Below are 18,304 nucleotides of genomic sequence, written 5' to 3' on the forward strand. Positions count from 1 at the left end.
GTGCCTGCCTTCTCTCAAGCAACTCTCTGGCTCTGTGGCCCCCAGCACCTTGCTGACACAGGCACGAGGCTCCCCCTAGCCCAGCATCCACTGCTACAGGCCCCATCCCAAGAAGCTACAGGTCTGGCACCGGGAACAACGCCTGGGAATCTCATCCTTGGGGACAAAGAACTGGGCACTAAATGCTGCGAAGTCGAGTGGGAGGGTTTCAGGAGGATTCCCAAGAGCAGAACCCAAGCAGCTGGCTAGGGCAGAGATCAGGAAGGAAGGGCACAGCCCCACGGACAACTGCACCACAGCCAGACAGGCTGCAGAACCCAAATCAGAGCCACTGCCACCTGGCCTCGCCTGGCTGGGGAGAGGCCAGCACAGGAAGCAGTCACAGTAGGGCCTGACAGATGAGGAAGCGATGGCAGTGGAGACGAGGGGTTTTGGGGCCATCAGGACAATCGCTGGGGCTGTGGGAGCAAGAGCCCAAGACTCCAGTCCCTGGGAGGTGTGGCCAGTGACAAAGTTGGACAAGAACACCAGTTCTGTTCTCAGCCTTCGGGACGCACAGCCTGACGGGTTGGGACGCCAGCTCCCCCTTTTACTAGCTGTGTGACCTCAGGCAAATTACTCAATTTTTTTTTGCGCTTTTCTCGTCTGTAATTTGTAAATACCTACCCTCCAGGTGTTGTGGTAAGAATTAAATTGGACAACGGGTTCAAGTGTGCAGCACAGTGAGGGCTAAGGGACACTGTCACCACTTTATTAAGACTGGTCCCGAGTCACAGAGTACCCCCGCTCCGCCCGTCTTGGGTGCAGAGTGAAACGGGGGTCCCTCCGCTCAGGCAGTTTGGCACACTTTCCTCAACAGGATCAGAGTGGCAGAGGGTGAGAATGGCGTGGCCATGCGGGCTGTGAAGTAGGAATAAAGAGAGGTCTAATCTAGTGCTTCCGGCAGGGGAGCTCTGGGGCAAAGAGTGAGGAAACCAAGAACATGGTATTTCCACAGATACCAGTTCCCACAAAGGAGTAATGAACAAAGAGCTGCTTTACCAGGAAGGAACCAAGGGGTAGTGACAACAAAGCAGAGGGTGGTTTCTCAGGGTTGCAGATTCCTGCTGCGGGGCAAGGACAGCCAGCTCCCCAGGCAGAAGCAGCGGGGGCTTCAAGGGCCTCGCAGAGCAGAGCCAAAGGCAGGCTCCAAAGCACCTCATGGCTTCCTGACGCCCTCCCCGCTCCTGGGTGCCAGCCAACTGCCTTCCCCCCAGGGAGCCGGACTAAGGGCCCAACCCACCATCCGCACAACGTCCAGAGAGCTTGTGCTCAGCTCTCGACCCACAGCCCAGCATCCCCTCCTCCGCAAAGCCACCCACTAGGCCCCAGGAGCCCCCCTCCCTCTTCAGTGTGACTTCCCTCCTGGCAGTGGCACAGCACAGTGCTCTGAGGTGCTGACATGACGAGACTGCACGAGCCCTAGGGAGAGGGACCAAGTTCCTCTGGTGTGTGTTTTGCTAGCATGTAGCACAGGACCTGGCACTCAGTGAATGTTCAATAAAGGGAGAACAGACTGAGCTTAGATGGATGAGGGAACACAGCTAGGAAGCTCTAATACTGAAAATGGAAGTTAAATTCACTTTGCCCACTTCTTCAGAAGCCCATTTACTCAGAATGGGAGGTCCCGCTGCAGAGACCAAGTGAGCAAGGGGTCTGTAATAAACAAGCCACATTTATGTGAATGCTTCCCCACAAGATGGCTCCTCAACTTGACAGACGTGGGCTTCCTTTTGATAAACACAGGCCTCTGTCAACGAGACCACCTGTTGGCCAGACCTCACAAATGATTTAGGCACAGAATCAGTCTCTCAACATGTGGACAATGCTATTCAATGAGAACAGATTTATTTCACTCTGCACAAATCCACACGATTCAAGAAAGAGAAGTTTTGAATGGTCCTCTGCCTTAAGACATAAGTCATTCACAGAAAAGTAAAATTTCTGCTTTAACGCAGAGCTTGGACAAACACACTGACAGATGCCTTCTGAACACCTTGGGAGTCTACACCAGGCTCCACCGCACACCACCAAACCTCCCCAGATTCCTGGAACATGGTTGCCAAACACAGCAAGCTGAGGGGGCGAAGGACCAAGTCAGGGTATATGTGTGTGTGTGTGGGAAGGTGGGCTCCATGCTCAGCAGCGAGGCTGCCTGGGATTCTTTCTCCATCTCCCTCTGTCCCTCTGCTCACTCACTCTATAGTGCATACATAAAATCTTTAAAAACTAGCACACAATGTGCAAAAACACATGTGATGTGAGCAGTGAGAGGGACTCTCTAAAAATGAATAAAGAAAACTAGAAATAACACTGAAAGAAAACAAAGAGTGCTTCTGATGAACAGATCATCAGTGGACAGGGCATAGCCAAGGAAAGAATCAGTGAACATCAAGACAGGTCAACAGAAACTCCTTAAACTGAAATGCAAAGAGAAACAAGAATTTAAAAAAAAAAAAACAAAAACAGGGGCGCCTGGGTGGCTCAGTGTGTTAATCCTCTGCCTTTGGCTCAGGTCATGATCTCAGGGTACTGGGATCGAGCCCCACGCGCCCCGCATCAGGGTCTCTGCTTGGCAGGGAGCCTGCTTCCTCCTCTCTCCCTCTCTGCCTGCCTCTCTGCCTACTTGTGATCTCTGTCTGTCAAATAAATATAATAAAATCTTTAAAAATAAACAAACAAACAAAAACAAAAACACCCACCAAAACTAGAAAACTACCACCATGGACACGAAATAGATAAAACATCTAATTTCCAAAGATAGTAACAGGAAACAGAATACCAGAAGAAGAAAGAGAAAAGAAAGAAGTATTTGAAGGAATATTGGCTAAGAACACTCCAAATGACAGACACCAAAATTAATGACAGACACCGAACTACAGATCTAGGAGGCACAGAGTACACCAAATAGATAAAAAAAAAAACCCACTCCCAAATCTATACTAAGGCATTTCATAAAAAAAAGGGGGGGGGCAAGAAATCAAAGACAAAACAAAAACCAAAACCAAAAAACCACAACCCTTGAAAGCAGCCTTGGGGAAGAAGTGGAAGGGGGTAGGGTGGGGTGCCCTGTGCCTCTAGAACAAGGAGGAGAATCACAGAGGACATCTGGTCAGAAACCAGGCAAGCAAGAGAAGAGCAGAGTGAAAATTTTTTATAGTGTTGAAAGAAAAAAACCCCACCAACCTAGAATTCTGCATCCAGTGAAATTACCCTTCAAAGGTGAAGGAGAAAGACCTCAGACACACACACATACACAAAACACTGAGGGAACTCATCACCAGCAGACCTGCCCTGCAAGAAAGGTGAGGATATTTTCTTTAGGCAGTGGGAAAATTTAAGCTGTCAGAAACCTGGATCTACACGAAAAAAGGATGGGCAATAGGGAAAGAGTAAATACCAGTGAAATGAACTTATTCCTGCCTATTAGTTGATCTGAAAGGTAACTTAACTCTGTGTGCAGTTTTAGCAGTAACAACGTACTGGGCCACCGACGAACAGATCCATGAGAACAGCAGCATCAAAGTCACAGGCGACAGGAGGGAGGGATCGGGAACTCTCTGGGAAAAGGTAGCTACACTAACACGAATCAGAACAGTGTTACCTGAAGGGGACTCGGATTAGTTAAAATGCAGATTCTAATGCAACTGCTAAAAAACGTTTTTTTAAAGCATAACCAATAAGCTAAAGACAGAAGATAAAACAATCCAAAAATGTTTAATTAAAAGTAGAGAAGACAGAAAAAGGAAGTCTCTGGTAATGAACAGAAAACAGAACAATGGTTATTATTAACCCAAACACATCCAAAACTTAAATATGTCTAGTCTAAATATACAGATGAAAACACAGAGATTATCAGAGTATATTAAAAAAACAAACCCCACCTAGAGGTGTTGACAAGAAACCTACTAGGAGCATAAAGACCCCTGTGAGTTAAAAGAAAGAGATGGAGAAAGAAATATGGTGTTGGCACTCACAAAAAGCCGGAGCACCTGTATTAACTTCAGACACGTCAGACCTCAAAGTAGAAAGATCATCAGGGATAAAGAAGGGCATTCTGTAATGATAAAAGGGTCAACTCCCCAGGAACATGTAACAACCCTAAATATGTAAGCACCGAACAACACAGTGCCAGACTCAGTGTGACAAAAACAGACAGGATTGCAGGAGGGGGAGAGTCTGCTGTGGAAGCCGGAGACGCCGACAGCACTGTGCCCCGAGCAGGCAGATTCAGAAGCAGGTCAGGAAGGACATCTCAGACTTAGCAGCACCGGTAAGTGACGTCTGAGGACAGCCTGACTCATGTAGCGACAGCAGAGTATGCACGTTTCTCCAGCTCACCTGGAGTGCTGACCAAGACACATCAGCTCTGGCCCCAAAACATTCCTTAGCACGTTCAAAAGAACAAAAGTCACACAATGCCTGTGCCCAGACCATGGTGGAATTAAAGCATAAATCAACACTAAAAAGATAGCTGGGAAATCCCCAAATATTTGCAAATAAAATTTTTTGCCAAACAGTTCTAATTTTTATCTAGAATTTCACTACTGGATCTTCTCCCTAACTACTTTTTAACTTTCAAATAACTTGTATCTCAACATATAAATTAAATGTATCACTGGTACAAAGACATTTGAAAACAAAAACGGTCCTCAAGTTATTCTCTAAGTTCAAAAACAAATTTTTCAGGGCATCTGGGTGGGTCAGTTGTTAGGCGTCTGATCCTGGGGTCCTGGGATGGAGTCCCTCGTCATGTTCTCTGTTCAGCGGGGAACCTGCTTCTCCCTCTTCCACTCCCCCTGCTTGTGTTCCCTATCTCACCATGTCTCTCTCTGTCAAATAAATAAATAAAATCTTAAAAAAATATTTTTTTTCTATAGTACTCATCCCAAGCATTTTAAGTACTAAGTATTTACCCACAATAGCCAGAGTATGAATTAAAAGAATTACAACTACAATAACATAAAGTCCTAACGGCGACAAATGCCACCTCACCACAGCAAAAATCCCTAAAGGCCTAAATAACACAAACATGGAAACCGCTGAGCTTCACACTCACAGCTGCCCTCCACCATTCATTCAGCTGGCATCTCTGCCTCCCACCCACATGTAGGGGATTCCACTGATAAGCCTGCTCTGACGTAACTGAAGACATGTGTGCATCTCTAGAAAGGGCTTCTACCAACTCCTATGGGGCTGTAAACATACCATGGACTCATAGTATGCAACTAAGTCAAACTAACTCAAATAACACAGACTCAAGTGACAGTGCAAGCTTGTCTAGGGAAGCATTTTTATATCAGATTCAAGAGAAGTATTTTGCCAAAAGCATCTCATGTTTCTAAATAGACGTGGCATCTAGCTAATGTATCTTAAAAACATCAGAGGGGGTGCCTGGGTGGCTCAGTGTCTGCCTTTGGCTCAGGTCATGATCTGGGTCCTGGGACTGAGTCCCACATCAGGCTCCCTCCTCAGGCAGGTTCTGCTTCTCCCTCTGCTCCTCTCCCACTGCTTGTGCTGGCAGTCTCTCTCGCTCACTTTTGCAAATACAAATAAATAAAATCGTGAATAAAATAAAAGCATCTGTGAATAGTCCTGACATCAGTAGTAAAGTGACGGAAATAAAAGCTTACTAGTGCATCCTCTGCACTTCCTACCCATGAATCCTCCCCAACTATCTACTGGATTGAAGTTCACAAGGTATTAAATACATTTTATATACAGATAATACTCCCCCCAAATATTTTTCTTCTCTTATACCCTTTTATGGACTACCAATAATGCCCTGAGAAAAGGCCAAAAGTCTGGGGGAGAAATCAATTTTTAACTGAACGTCCCAATAGCTTTTTGGAATAATCAGTTTCACTACTTTACTTGAAGATGTTTAGGAACTGATTCTTCAACAGAAAAACATTAAACAGAACATTCTCTACTCTCTCCTGGAGGCGGCTCCCAGGAGCTAGAAGGCAGCTGTATTCAGGTAAGAAAAGAATGGACAGCCTCCCAACCATACACTCACCCAGAGGGAAAAAGGCTAGAGACAAGACAGACCATGGAGACAGCCTGGCTTTGAGTACACAACGGAAAATCCTCCTTCAAATAAAGCCGTCATTAAATGTCCAAACTAAGCGACATACAATCTAACAAAATTCAAGCATTGCATCAATGTGGCAGTTACCAAGTACTTATTGTAACAGAACGTGACAGACTGATTTTATTCTATTCTAAACCAGTGGTTAGGTGCCCCTTCCCAGCAAACAAATAGCAAAGCCCACTGATAGGCTACACACACCCTACTTCATAGCAGATGCCCCGTGGGGAAAGAAAATGTTCATGTAGTCTAAAAAAGCCTCTTCCATCCCATGTCGTCCTCCCTTCTCCCAGCTGAGAATCACTGTTTTAAAGAATATATCTGGAGAGTTTGGGGAAAACTAAAAATTTCACTGTAAAATCTAAGCTATGAAAATAGAAGCATGGGGTTCTCTGAGAAGAACTGCGTAAAAAGCAAACCTTTTCTACATGCTCACTCCTTCTCGGAACAGCCTCTGAGCACTGCTGGTCTGGGAGGCCCTTTCCTTTGTGCCTCCAATCCCTTCCCAACAGCCTGCACGGCGCTTCGACCTTCTTTCGCACTACGCTTAGGATTCTTCCTTTAGTAATTTCAGACACTGAAGAGCCCAGCTAGTGTCAGAGGACCCAGGCTGTACTCAATGTATCCATCTGTGCAACATTACAACAAAGAGCCAGGCCCTTGGGGTGCCTGGGTGGCTCAGTGGGTTGAGCCTCTGCCTTTGGCTCAGGTCATAATCTCAGGGTCCTGGGATTGAGCCCCACATCGGGCTCTCTGTTCAGCAGGAGCCCGCTTCCCTCTCCCTATGCCTCTCTGACTATTTATGATCTCTCTCCCTCTGTCAAATAAATAAATAAAAATCTTAAAAAAAAAAAAAAAAGAGCCAGGCCCTAGGAGGCCACAAGCAAAGATATGAACTGGCGTATGGGTGAGCAGAGCCGTGTATGCCGTTCCCCCAAGTACAACCCATTACACCAACATCATTTGGAAAACTTTACATTCTAGGTAATTCTGAAAGAGTACACCACAACTTTTGTGATTGTTTTTTACAACTGTGAATGTTCAAAATTCTGAGAGCCCAAGAGATTATGGTAAAAGGACATATTTGAGGACCTTCCTACCAAGAGTAGATTTAAATTTGGTCCTAGACATTGCCGATTTATGGATTTTTGTTTGTTACAATATGCACTTCTTGTACAATCTTAGTGACAGGTGAGCTTCCCGGCCCTCTTTGCCCTGACTTACCTTATTGTGTGCGAAGGGGGGCGCCGTATACAAGGTGGGGTGGATGAGAGGGCGGGGCAGGTGCGGGACGGCGTGCAGAGGCACATGTCCATGGATGTGGGGGTACAGATGCAGGGCAGGGTGTGTGGGCTTCTCGGGGCTTAGGAATTGATGGCCTGGGGGAAGGGCTCCTGCGGTCATCGCTGATGCCGTCAGTCCGGAAGCTTCTTGCTTACAAACATGACATTCACAAGTGTTTGCAGCTTGTTCAGCCTAAAAGGAAAGAAAAAAAAAGACTGGTATGAATTAAACTAATGTCAGCCACATTCTGTTGACCTGGGCTCCTGTGACACCTGGAGTTGTCCAAAGCCCTCCTTGTAAAGTACAGAAGGGACCCCAAGAGCCTGGGATGAAGGGGACCTGTGGAGAGAAGAGACGAACAACTCACGCTCTGGCTGGGTGTCAGCTCAGGTAGCAATTACACCCATCTGCGCCTGGGCCTGTCTGTGCAGGGACAGGGGACCAGCAAGGGTGGCTTAGGGGAGTGGGAGTGAAGAACTGGAGCCCAGGAGGACAGAGCACTGGCGTGGGCGGGGATCCCATGGCTCAGGAGTGGTTCCACCGAGATGCTGCCAGACGAGGCACCAGAGATGGGACTCAGCAAGGGTGAAATGAAACAGTCAGGGTAGCTCCTCTCCCTCAAAACAAGGGTAAAACTGAATGCGATTGTCAAAGCAATCATTTGAGGATCTGAAAATTAACCAAGGGAAACAGCAAATCCAGAAGCATTTATTCATGCCAATCTGCTAGAATGTAAGAGCAGCAGGAGCCTGGGGGCACCTGGGTGGCTCAGTGGGTTAAAGCCTCTGCCTTCGGCTCAGGTCCTGATCTCAGGGTCCTGGGATCAAGCCCCACATCGGGCTCTCTGCTCAGCAGGGAGTCTGCTTCCTCCACTCTCTCTGCCTGGCTATCTGCCTCCTTGTGGTCTGTCTGTCAAATAAATAAATAAAATCTTTAAAAAAAAAAAAAGAAGAGCAGCAGGAGCCTGGCCTTTCTGCCTGGGGCTCTTCCCATTCCCAACAGCTCTTAAAAAAACAAACTAAAAAGACCAAAGAATCAACAGCAGATTTAAACGGGTACACTAAAAATTTTAATACAAAAAAGAGAGTAAAGGGGGAACAGAGGAACAAAAAACACGAAACCTACGGAACCAAAGTGGCAGCTGCACGTGGCACAGCCATCGTGACTGACATCAATGCCCTCCAGACAAAGGGCAGAGATTGATGGACAAAGTACAAATACAAAACCCAACTAAAGGGTTCAAACACAAATCTTAAACTCAAAGATACAAAGAAGCTGAAATTCAAAGGATGAAAAAATAGATACCATGCATACAGTAACCCTCCGGCTGCCGGAGCGACTCCGCTGGTGGGATGAAATGCTCTCTCAGATGAGAGAATCTAGCGGAGAAGCATCTCATAATGACTAAAGAGTCGACGTGTATCAAGAAGGGGTAACAATCACACACATACACCGCCAACAACACTGTCCCAAATGCATGAATTTGGCTCATCTGAAAAGGGAATAGACACTCTAGCAGTGATATGAATACGTCAGTATGTCTCTCAGGAATTTTTAGAACCATGCAGAAAATCAGGAAAGATTCAGAGAACTGGAATAACGCTATCAATTTGACGAAACTTTTATTCATAGGACACACCATCTAACAAGAGCAGAACACAAATTATTTTCAAGTATACATAGAACATTATGTAGGACAGACTAGATGTCAGGCCATCAAACAGGTCTCACTATATTCGGAAGTCCTAAAATCCATAACCTAAACTTAGAGTCAACAAGCTAGACAGGGAATAACAAACTAAACCCAAAGTCAATGGAAAGAAATAATGGAGATTAGAACAGAAATCAATGAAATAAAGAGAAAAACAGAAAATTAATAAAACACCCCCCCTTTTTTTTTTTACAGAAATTGGTAATTCTTTAGCCAGACTGAAGGTTTTAAAAAAAAGCAGACAAAATTATCCAACTAATGAATTAACATCACTCCATATCCTGAGAACTAAAAGAATCATAAAGGAATATAATAAACCACCTGATGCCATCAAAGGAGACAGTGCAGATGAAATGGAGGAATTCCTAGAAAGACATAAAAATTTTAAATTAAAGGGACCCCTGGGTGGCTCAGTTGGTTAAGCAGCTGCCTTCGGCTCAGGTCATGATCCCAGCGTCCTGGGATCAAGTCCCACATCGGGCTCCTTGCTCGTCAGGGAGCCTGCTTCTCCCTCTGCCTCTGACTGCCATTCTGTCTGCCTGTGCTCGCTCTCTCTCTCTCTCTGATAAATAAATAAAATCTTAAAAAAAAATTTTTAAATTAAGAAGAAACAGAAAATCTGACTAAACCTACAACAAGTAAACAAAATTTTAATTAGTCATTCTAAATCCTCCCACAAGACCAGGTTCATGGGATTTCACTGGTAAGTTCTATCAACTATTTTTTTTTTATAAAGATTTTTATTTATTTATTTGATAGACAGAGAGAGATCACAAGTAGGCAGAGAGGCAGGCAGAGAGAGAGGGGGAAGCAGGCTCCCCGCTGAGCAGAGAGCCCGATGTGGAGCTCGATCCCAGGACCCCGAGACCATGACCTGAGCTGAAGGCAGAGGCTTAAACTACTGAGCCACCCAGGCGCCCCAGTTCTATCAACTATTTAAGAAATCTCAACTTTAGACAAATTTCTTCAGAAAATATAGGCAGAATAAACACTTCCCAACTCATTCTAGGAGGCCAATATTACTCTGATATCAAAGCCAGACTGAGACACAAGGATAGATAACTATAGAACAGTACCTTTTATTAACATGGATGCAAAAATCCTAACAAAAGATTAGCAACCAATCCAGCAATATGCCAAAAGAAAAAAAGTTTATACACCATGACCAAATGGGATTTATTCCAGCAACACAAGGTTGGTTTAACATTCAAAAATCAGGGGCACCTGGGTGGTTCAGTTGGTTAAGCATCTGACTCTTGATCTCAGGGTCATGAGTTCAAAACCCATGTGGGGCTCCACAGTGGACATGGTCTACTTAAAAAAGAAAAAAAAATTCAAGAATCACTTGATACAACACACCACAGTAAAAGAATGAAGGATGAAAGCACAAGAACATTTCAATAGATTCAGAAAGAGCATCTGGAGAACCCAATATATGTTCACAATAAAACTCTTAGGAAATGAGGAGCTGACAGAATTTATTTCCTCAACATGGTAAGGTCGTCCTCGACAGATGCACAGCTGGGATCATCCTAGTCACAGACTGGGCGGCTCCCCCCTGGGACTGGGAGCAAGGCAGAGTTGTATGCTTGTACCGCTTCTCTGCCGTGCTGTGCTGGACATTCTGGCCAGCTCAGTAAGCAAGAGGAAGACGCTGTGTTTCCAGACTGAGAAGGAAAAAGTAAAATTGTCTTAATTCACAAACAACATGACCTTGCATGTAGAAAATTCAAAGGAATCTAATCAAAAGAGAGAGACAGAGAGAGAGAGAAACCAAAGAATAAATGAATTAAAGCTGCAGAATATAAAACAAATACCTGAAAATCAACTGTATTTCTATGTATTACAACAATAAATTGAAAATTGAAATAAGAAAATATCACTTTCACAGAATTAAAAACATCTAATACTTAAGAATGAATTTAAGAAATACATTCAAGACCCACTGACTAGAAATTTTTTAACTGCTAGAAGAAATTAAAGATGATTTAAGTAAATGGAAAGAGAACAGCACATTCCTAGGCTGACAGATGCAATGCCATTAAGACTGGATTTTCTTCCAAGTGATCTACATCACCTCACAAAGAAGAGAGCAGGCCAAGAGGAGTCTACTGTGAATTCTTTTTTTTTTTTTTTTTTAAAGATTTTATTTATTCATTTGACAGACATCACAAGTAGGCAGAGAGGTGGGCAGAGAGAGAGGAGGAAGCAGGCTCCCTGCCAAACAGAGAGACTGATGTGAGGCTCGATCCAAGGATCCTGGGATCATGACCTGAGCTAAAGGCAGAGGCTTTAACCCACTGAGCCACCCAGGCGCCCCTCTACTGTGAATTCTATCAAGTATTCAAGAAGTCAATACAATCTCTAACAAAATTCAGGCAGTTTTTTCGTAGAATAAGCTGATTCTAAAACTTACATGGAAACACGAAGGACTCTGAACAGCCTACCTAAGCTTCAATAAGGCCCACCAACCTGGGGGACAGAGCCTACCTGCTATCCAAACTTAATAACAAGCAGGTCACACACACCGCGGGAAAGGACCCAGAGGTCCAAGGAACAGAGAATGCAGAATGCAGACAGAAAATACATGTATTTTGGGGTGCTTGGGTGGCTCAGTGGTTTGGGCTGCTGCCTTCAGCTCGGGTCATGATCTCAGGGTCCTGGGATCGAGCCCTGCATCGGGCTCTCTGCTCCGCAGGAGCTTCCCTCTCTCTCTCTCTCTCTCTGCCTGCCTCTCTGCCTACTTGTGATCTCTGTCTGTCAAATAAATAAATAAAATCTTTAAAAAAAAAAAAAAAGAAAAAGAAAATACATGTATTTAGAGCCCCTCAATGTTCAACAAACGGCTAATGCATCTCAGCAGGTAAAGACAGACTCTGTCAACAAATGCTGCTGGGCAACTGGATGTCGACATAGCAAAAAGCTGAACGTAGCCCCTTGCCTCATACTGTAAGGAAAACTGAGTCAAATGAACCACACCTTATGAGAGCTAAAGTTAGAAATCTTGCAGAACGAAACAGAGCTTTCTTGGATATAACATCAAAAGCATGATTTGTAAAAGGAAAAATCGAGGAATTGGAATTTACCAAAATTAAAAACTTCTGCTTTTCAAAAAATACCGTAAAACCTAACAGGGACGCCCAGGTGGCACAGTCGGTTAAGCATTGCACCCAGTTCAGGTCGGGATCTTTGGGTTGAGAGATCAAGCCCCTCAGGTGATTCTGTAGGCTAAGCAAGGAGTCAGCTTAGGATTCTCTCTCCTCCCTCTGATACCTACTGTGTGCATGCACACGTGTACGTTTTCTCTCTCAAATAGGTAAATAAATAAAATCAACCAACACCACAAAAATACAACTAACAGACATGCCACAGACCCAGAGAAAATCTCTGCAAATCACATACTAATAAAGGACATAAAATAGCATAAGAAGAAGTCTGACATCTCAACAATAAGATGGAATGGGAAATGCAAGGAAGACCGAAATCTCAAGGGGCTGCCATTTCTCACCAGACTGGCCAAACCCCAAAACTACGACATCATCCTCTTCTAGGGAGCAGAGGAGACCATCACACTCTAGACCCAGAGAAGCCACCACTGGTGACCACACCTAGGAACAGACCTACTGAGGTGGGAAGGTCAGATGTATAAGGTCACTCACCGAATAGCATAAAGGGAAGCAAACACAAGTGCCTACCAGCAGGAACTAAAAAGAGAAAGAGAATTCTGGTATGTCCACCTGCTGGCACACAGAGAGGGAAAACAGACAAGGACGAGGAAGTGTGCTCCACACAGAATCAGTCAGGATATGATGCTGAGAGGAAAAGCAAGGGGAGCTGAGTGTGCATTAGTATAAGCCTTGTCACAGAAAAGGAAAAGAATAAATATTAGCATTTGCATATACAAACACTGGAAGGACACAATAATAAGACTGGTTACCTACTGGGACTAGAACTGAGGATGGGCAGGTGCTGGGCAGAGCAGAGGGTGAACAATGCCAGGGCCAGACTTCTTTTTTTCTTTTTTTTTTTTAAAATATTTTATTTATTTATTTGACAGACAGAGATCACAAGTAGGCAGAGAGGCAGACAGAGAGAGAGGGAGAAAGCAGGCTCCCTGCCGAGCAGAGAGCCCGATGCGGGGCTCGATCCCAGGACCCTGGAACCATGACCTGAGCTGAAGGCAGAGGCTTTAACCCACTGAGCCACCCAGGCGTCCCCAGACTTCTTAATAAAACACCTTTTTGTATCACCTTTCTTGTTTCAACTATGGACCTATACTGCCTATTAAGGAAAATAATTTAGCCAAGCAACCCGACCATCATTTGTTCTTCCTTTCATTTAAGAACTACGTGAGCGGGGTGCCTGGGTGGCCCAGCTAGTTAAGCATCTGCCTTTTACTCAGGTTATGGTTCCAGGGCCCTGGGATCGAGTCTTGCATTGGGCTCCCTGTTCATCGAGGAGTCAGCTTGCTCCTCTCCCTCTGTCCCTACCCACTGCTCAAATGCACACTCTCACTCTCTCAAACAAATAAATAAAAACTAAAAAAAAAAAAAAAAGAAAGAAAGAAAAGAAAAAGAACTATGTGAGCATCTATCATATAATTAGGAGTCTCTAAGAGCAAACACTCACCTTTTGGAAACAGAAAAACAGACCTCCATCAGAAAAAAACCTCCCTTACAAAATCAACTTTTTTCTGAAATTTTAACATTCCATTATTTTATTTATTTAAAAAACCCTCCCTTTGCTTCTTTACATACAAAAAAAGAAAAAAAACCTTCTACGACAGCTAACTGTCTAGAGCAACTCTGGGATGCTGCAAAATCGAGACCGTCGAGTGGATTCAAGCAAGAGGAACAAGATGAAAACAGGGTGAGGAGCCATGTTTGTATATTTTATCAGTGGGCCTCAATCCTCTCCAGTTCTAATCTTTAGAAGCTATTCAAGATAACACAATTTTGCATTCAATAATGCTCATGTTTAGAGAAAATATACACAAAGACAGACACCCTCAGCAAAATATTAAGTTTGGGAAAATGAAATCGTACCTGCTGAGTAGGGTAAGACGGGGGTGGACTGTCCGCTTTCCTCTCCTCGTTCCTGGGACTCCCACTGCCTAGAGCTCCATCTTGCTCTGGGGCTCCTGGCGGCTCCCCGCTGCTCTCGCCGTCTGCCTCCTCATCGTCAGCCTCTGAAGAGCTGCTGCTGGTACTGCTTACCTGAGGGGACTTCAAAAACAAACTTCGTAATTTATACTTTTCAAAGTGGAAGAACTAAAACAAACAAGACACCAGATCACCACTTGATGCCATCTCTTGTCACTGTGAAGAAGTGGTGTCCGTACCTCATCTTTCAGGGCCATGTTTTCCCCTCCACCGTTCAGCTCGCTGTGGATTCCATTCATACTGGCCACCACCTCGGTATCATCGTAGTTACTCAGTGGATAAATATCAGCAAATTTAGCTGACAACGGTGCAACGTCTTCATCGTCACTACAACTGAGACAGGCAGAGACGGTCACCACGAGGCTGCTCACCCGGGGATAGGGAGTACGCCACCCACGGAGCCCGACGCTGCCTTTACAGGCTGTTCTGGTTTGCGGGAATATTACACTGAGCACCGCGCACACTTGGTAACATCTCCTGGTAACCTGAACACGGGGGAAAAATACCTGAAAGATTACCATCTGTGCTACACAGAAGAATGGAAAACAAAACACCGAAAGAAGAAAAATATCTGGGCAACTGCCAAAATTTAATCGGATTAATTATTACTGCATTTCCATTGGGCTTGAAGTGCCTCAGTGTACAACTGTTTGCTGCCATTTCCAAGCAGACACAATTAATTTTTTATTAAAATTAAAGGGGGTACACAGAACCACCAAAATTTCAGACGTAGCCAGTTGAACAAAACTTTAAAGGCACATAAGTGACAAAATACTAAAAGTTTTTTACTACAAGGCCTGCCTTCGACAAGTCACTCATGATCTGAATTAAATATCAGCTTTAACAAGACATCTAAACAATGGGCAAATGGAAGATTTACTTAAAAAAAAAAAAAAAAACTAGTAGGCAAATTTCAAGGCTGTAGCCAATGAAGGACACTTCAAACATAGGCTTTTCTGGTGTGACAAGGGTGGGCACACAGTTTCCACATCAGGGCAGACTGTGCAGGGCACGGACCATTCGTGGTCACCCCACCGTGACCATAAACATGCCTCTTAGTCCGTCTTCAGCTCTGCATACAATAACTTCCAGAAGGAAAAATCCTACAAACTGGTGAACTTTCGGATTTAGCAGAGTGTCCAAAATTGCTCAACTCAGATGTCCTTCCCATTTTTGGAAAAAGAGGGAACACAATATGCCGTAACCTGGAGCTCACCACCGTTAGCACCCACAGCACCCACCAGGTGAAGGCTGCTCAGGTCTCCTGAGGCCCGTGGCACCTGAGGTGATGGAATGTGTGGCCTTGGCCAGCCCTCATACCCACTCCCGAAACATCACCACCTCCACGAGTCACAGATGACATGAGGTGATTGAGTCATTTGCTCAGTGTAATGAAGGCAGGCTGCAGCTCCCCTAAAGCCCCGGAGAACCAAATAGCCCTGCGGCACAGAGACTCCAGGCACACGATTCTCTCCAACCGACTTAGTGCTGACACCAAGAAAGAGATGACACAAACCAAAGGGAACAACGGAGGCTTTCAAGTCCTCGCAGTTCATGTTTGGAAGACATTAATCCTAGCTGCTGAAGGACCAGAGGTCCAGCGCAGCCGCAGGCAGTCCTGGCCCACAGACAAAGGTGCCCCAGAGCACTTCCTCCACTGCGCAACACAGCGCAGAAGCCCGCACCTGACATCAGTGTGACACAGTAGCAGGGATGGGCTTTTCCAACATAATTTTTTTTTATTTATTTAAACACCATATGTGTTTAATTTCAGTCTGTTTTAGTTAGAGGTTGCCCAACAGCTAGCTGGGAAACGCTTGACCCTCCCTCACAGGCCCCAGAGAGAGCACAGGGTATCCAGGTATAGAAAGCAGCTCGAACTCAAAGGAGTCAAGGCATTCAGGCCAATCCCTTCAGAATTATTTTGTGTTTTGAGACCAGATCCACACTGAGGACTGCAAGACTCTGAAGGAAAGCCTCAGAGTTGTCAGGAGAAATCCAGATGGAGGTGGTGAGCAATCTGAGAGACGCTGAGTAGCCTGAGGCCAGGGCCACAACCCCTCCCATGGGGAACCACGCTGGCGGGCATTGCCTCCATGGGGCTCCTGATACCCGCAAGCTCTATGATAAGCAAAATGCAAACCTAAGTTTACCTAAATAAAATAAAGACACACATCCATGTGCAAACTGTCCAGAAGTTCGAAAGGGAAGCCTCAACAAATGACAGGATCACAACTCTGAAAAAACGTGAGGCCACTCACCTACAGTGTGAACTGGCGACGACCGCACAGCCCCCTCGCTCATACAAAATGTACTTCTAGATAATGTGGGAACACGGAAAACAGAACCTTTCAATCGCTTGCTAAAGTGATCTTCTGAGTTTTTAGCAAGACATGGAATAAGCATGAATGCTGAACGGACAATGAGGCGGAATGAACTTTGGGCTGATCACCCTCAAACGAAATGGGAAACATGAAGCCAGAACTGAAGAGACACTTCCCTGCATACCAACATGGTTTTTTCTTTACTGGCATTTATAAATTTACCGTATTTTTTTTTCATGTAATGAAATAGTGTCAAAGTTTGGGTTTACTGATTTCGTATTTTAAAAGTTGCTTAAAAAATGAAGGATCCTTTTTCTCAAAAAGCACTATCATGATATCCGTACTTCTGTAGACATTACTGTCCATATTTCTCATCATTGGGTTATGTAAATTTCTGAAATCTTATTACAAAGTCACAACTTACAAAGTTGGTGCAGAGCCACTGTCTGTGAGGATGAGTCTGGGATGTTGCTGAATTGTAATGGGAGAGCTGGAGCCTGACCCTGAGCTTGCTGAGGACACGCTAGGTGGACGCATCTCAGAGAGATAGTCAGGAGCGGAATCCACTTGGAGGGGCAGCTGGTGACTGTGGATGTCGCCAGTGACGGGGGGGTCCATGACACCACAAGTGAGGATGTGTGAGAGGCTGCAGTCATCACAAGCACATCTGAGTGGGAACGAAGGACAGTTACCCAGAGAGCCGAGAGAGCTCAGACGGAGCTCTGTCGGGCTCAGCGCCCGGGCCAAGGCTGTGGCTCCTGCAGGCCCGTCGCGCCCACACAACTTCGCAGGCTCACCTTCTCCTGTAGTTACAGTTGGGGCAGTCGGGCATGCTGAGCCGGGATGACAGCATGTGCCTCATGGCATCTGTGAAGTTGTTCTCGCCAGTGACTGCCTTCTTGTTGGTCAGCTAGAGGAAACCATCAAATAAGAGGTTAACTTTGCAAGACGTGCCCCCAGTCAGGTGGTCCAGCTTCTCCGTAATCATGGTACTGGGTGCCATGCTCATTCAGAAGCCAGTGACCACAGTTTCCTAGAGTGGGACAGGGCCGGGAAGGGGCAGACCTGAAATGCATGGCAGCCACCGGCCTGAGACTCACAAAGGCCAGGGAGCAGGAAGCCCTGGCTGGTGCCTCACCAGCAGACACCCAGCCTTTACCTGGAATCAGCTGTGTGCTCGGTTCTCACTAGGGACCAGGAGCGCAGAGCTAAACCGCAGCCCCCCAGGGGCTTAGACCCTGGAAGAGGAAACCATGATGTGGGAGGTGCCCTGGCAGAAAAGCAGCAGGGCGCCAGGCCCACATAGGGCCCAGAGGAAGCACTGTTGGTAATGCTGTCAGAGGCAAAGAGGGCATCCAGGTCAGGAGCAGAGCACCGAGCCAGGCATCACTGAAACACCTCTGGAAGGCCTGGCTGACCCTGGGCTGGGCAGGAGGGAGTCTTGGGGGAAGGGAGGGGGGCGGGGCGCGGAGGGGGCGTGCCCAACAGAATAGCCTGGAGGCACACAGGCCCACACATGGCCCACGAGTTAAAAGGCATTTGTGACACAATAGAAGCAGGCAGGTGGGAGGATGGCCAGCTGGGGAGAATACCCACTGCAGGAACAAGGACTGGCAGATCCAGGAGCTACCTACCAGTCGACAAGATAAGCATCTGGATTGCAGAGAAGAAACCTGCAGACCAGCTCTGGCAA

General features: G+C 45.8%; 1 protein-coding gene across 10 annotated transcripts in view; it reads right to left on the reverse strand.

Annotated features, from left to right (window-relative positions):
• The window catches only part of FAM193A (family with sequence similarity 193 member A), a 166,975-nt gene that overhangs the window by 28,612 nt on the left and 120,059 nt on the right, over positions 1 to 18,304 (reverse strand). For all 10 annotated transcript variants that reach the window (XR_014310715.1, XR_014310716.1, XR_014310717.1 and 7 more), the window contains 5 exons: positions 17,409 to 17,521; positions 17,036 to 17,278; positions 14,467 to 14,620; positions 14,171 to 14,350; positions 7,355 to 7,606 (listed from right to left, as the gene is read on the reverse strand). Coding sequence is in view for 7 of the 10 variants with exons in the window: in XM_082727057.1 (XP_082583183.1) it covers positions 7,355 to 7,606; positions 14,171 to 14,350; positions 14,467 to 14,620; positions 17,036 to 17,278; positions 17,409 to 17,521 (942 nt within the window). In the remaining 3 variants the exon portion in view is untranslated. The remainder of the gene's footprint in view (positions 1 to 7,354; positions 7,607 to 14,170; positions 14,351 to 14,466; positions 14,621 to 17,035; positions 17,279 to 17,408; positions 17,522 to 18,304) is intronic.

The sequence above is a fragment of the Mustela nivalis genome, assembly GCF_964662115.1.
Source record: "Mustela nivalis genome assembly, chromosome: 4".
Lineage (NCBI taxonomy): Eukaryota > Metazoa > Chordata > Mammalia > Carnivora > Mustelidae > Mustela > Mustela nivalis.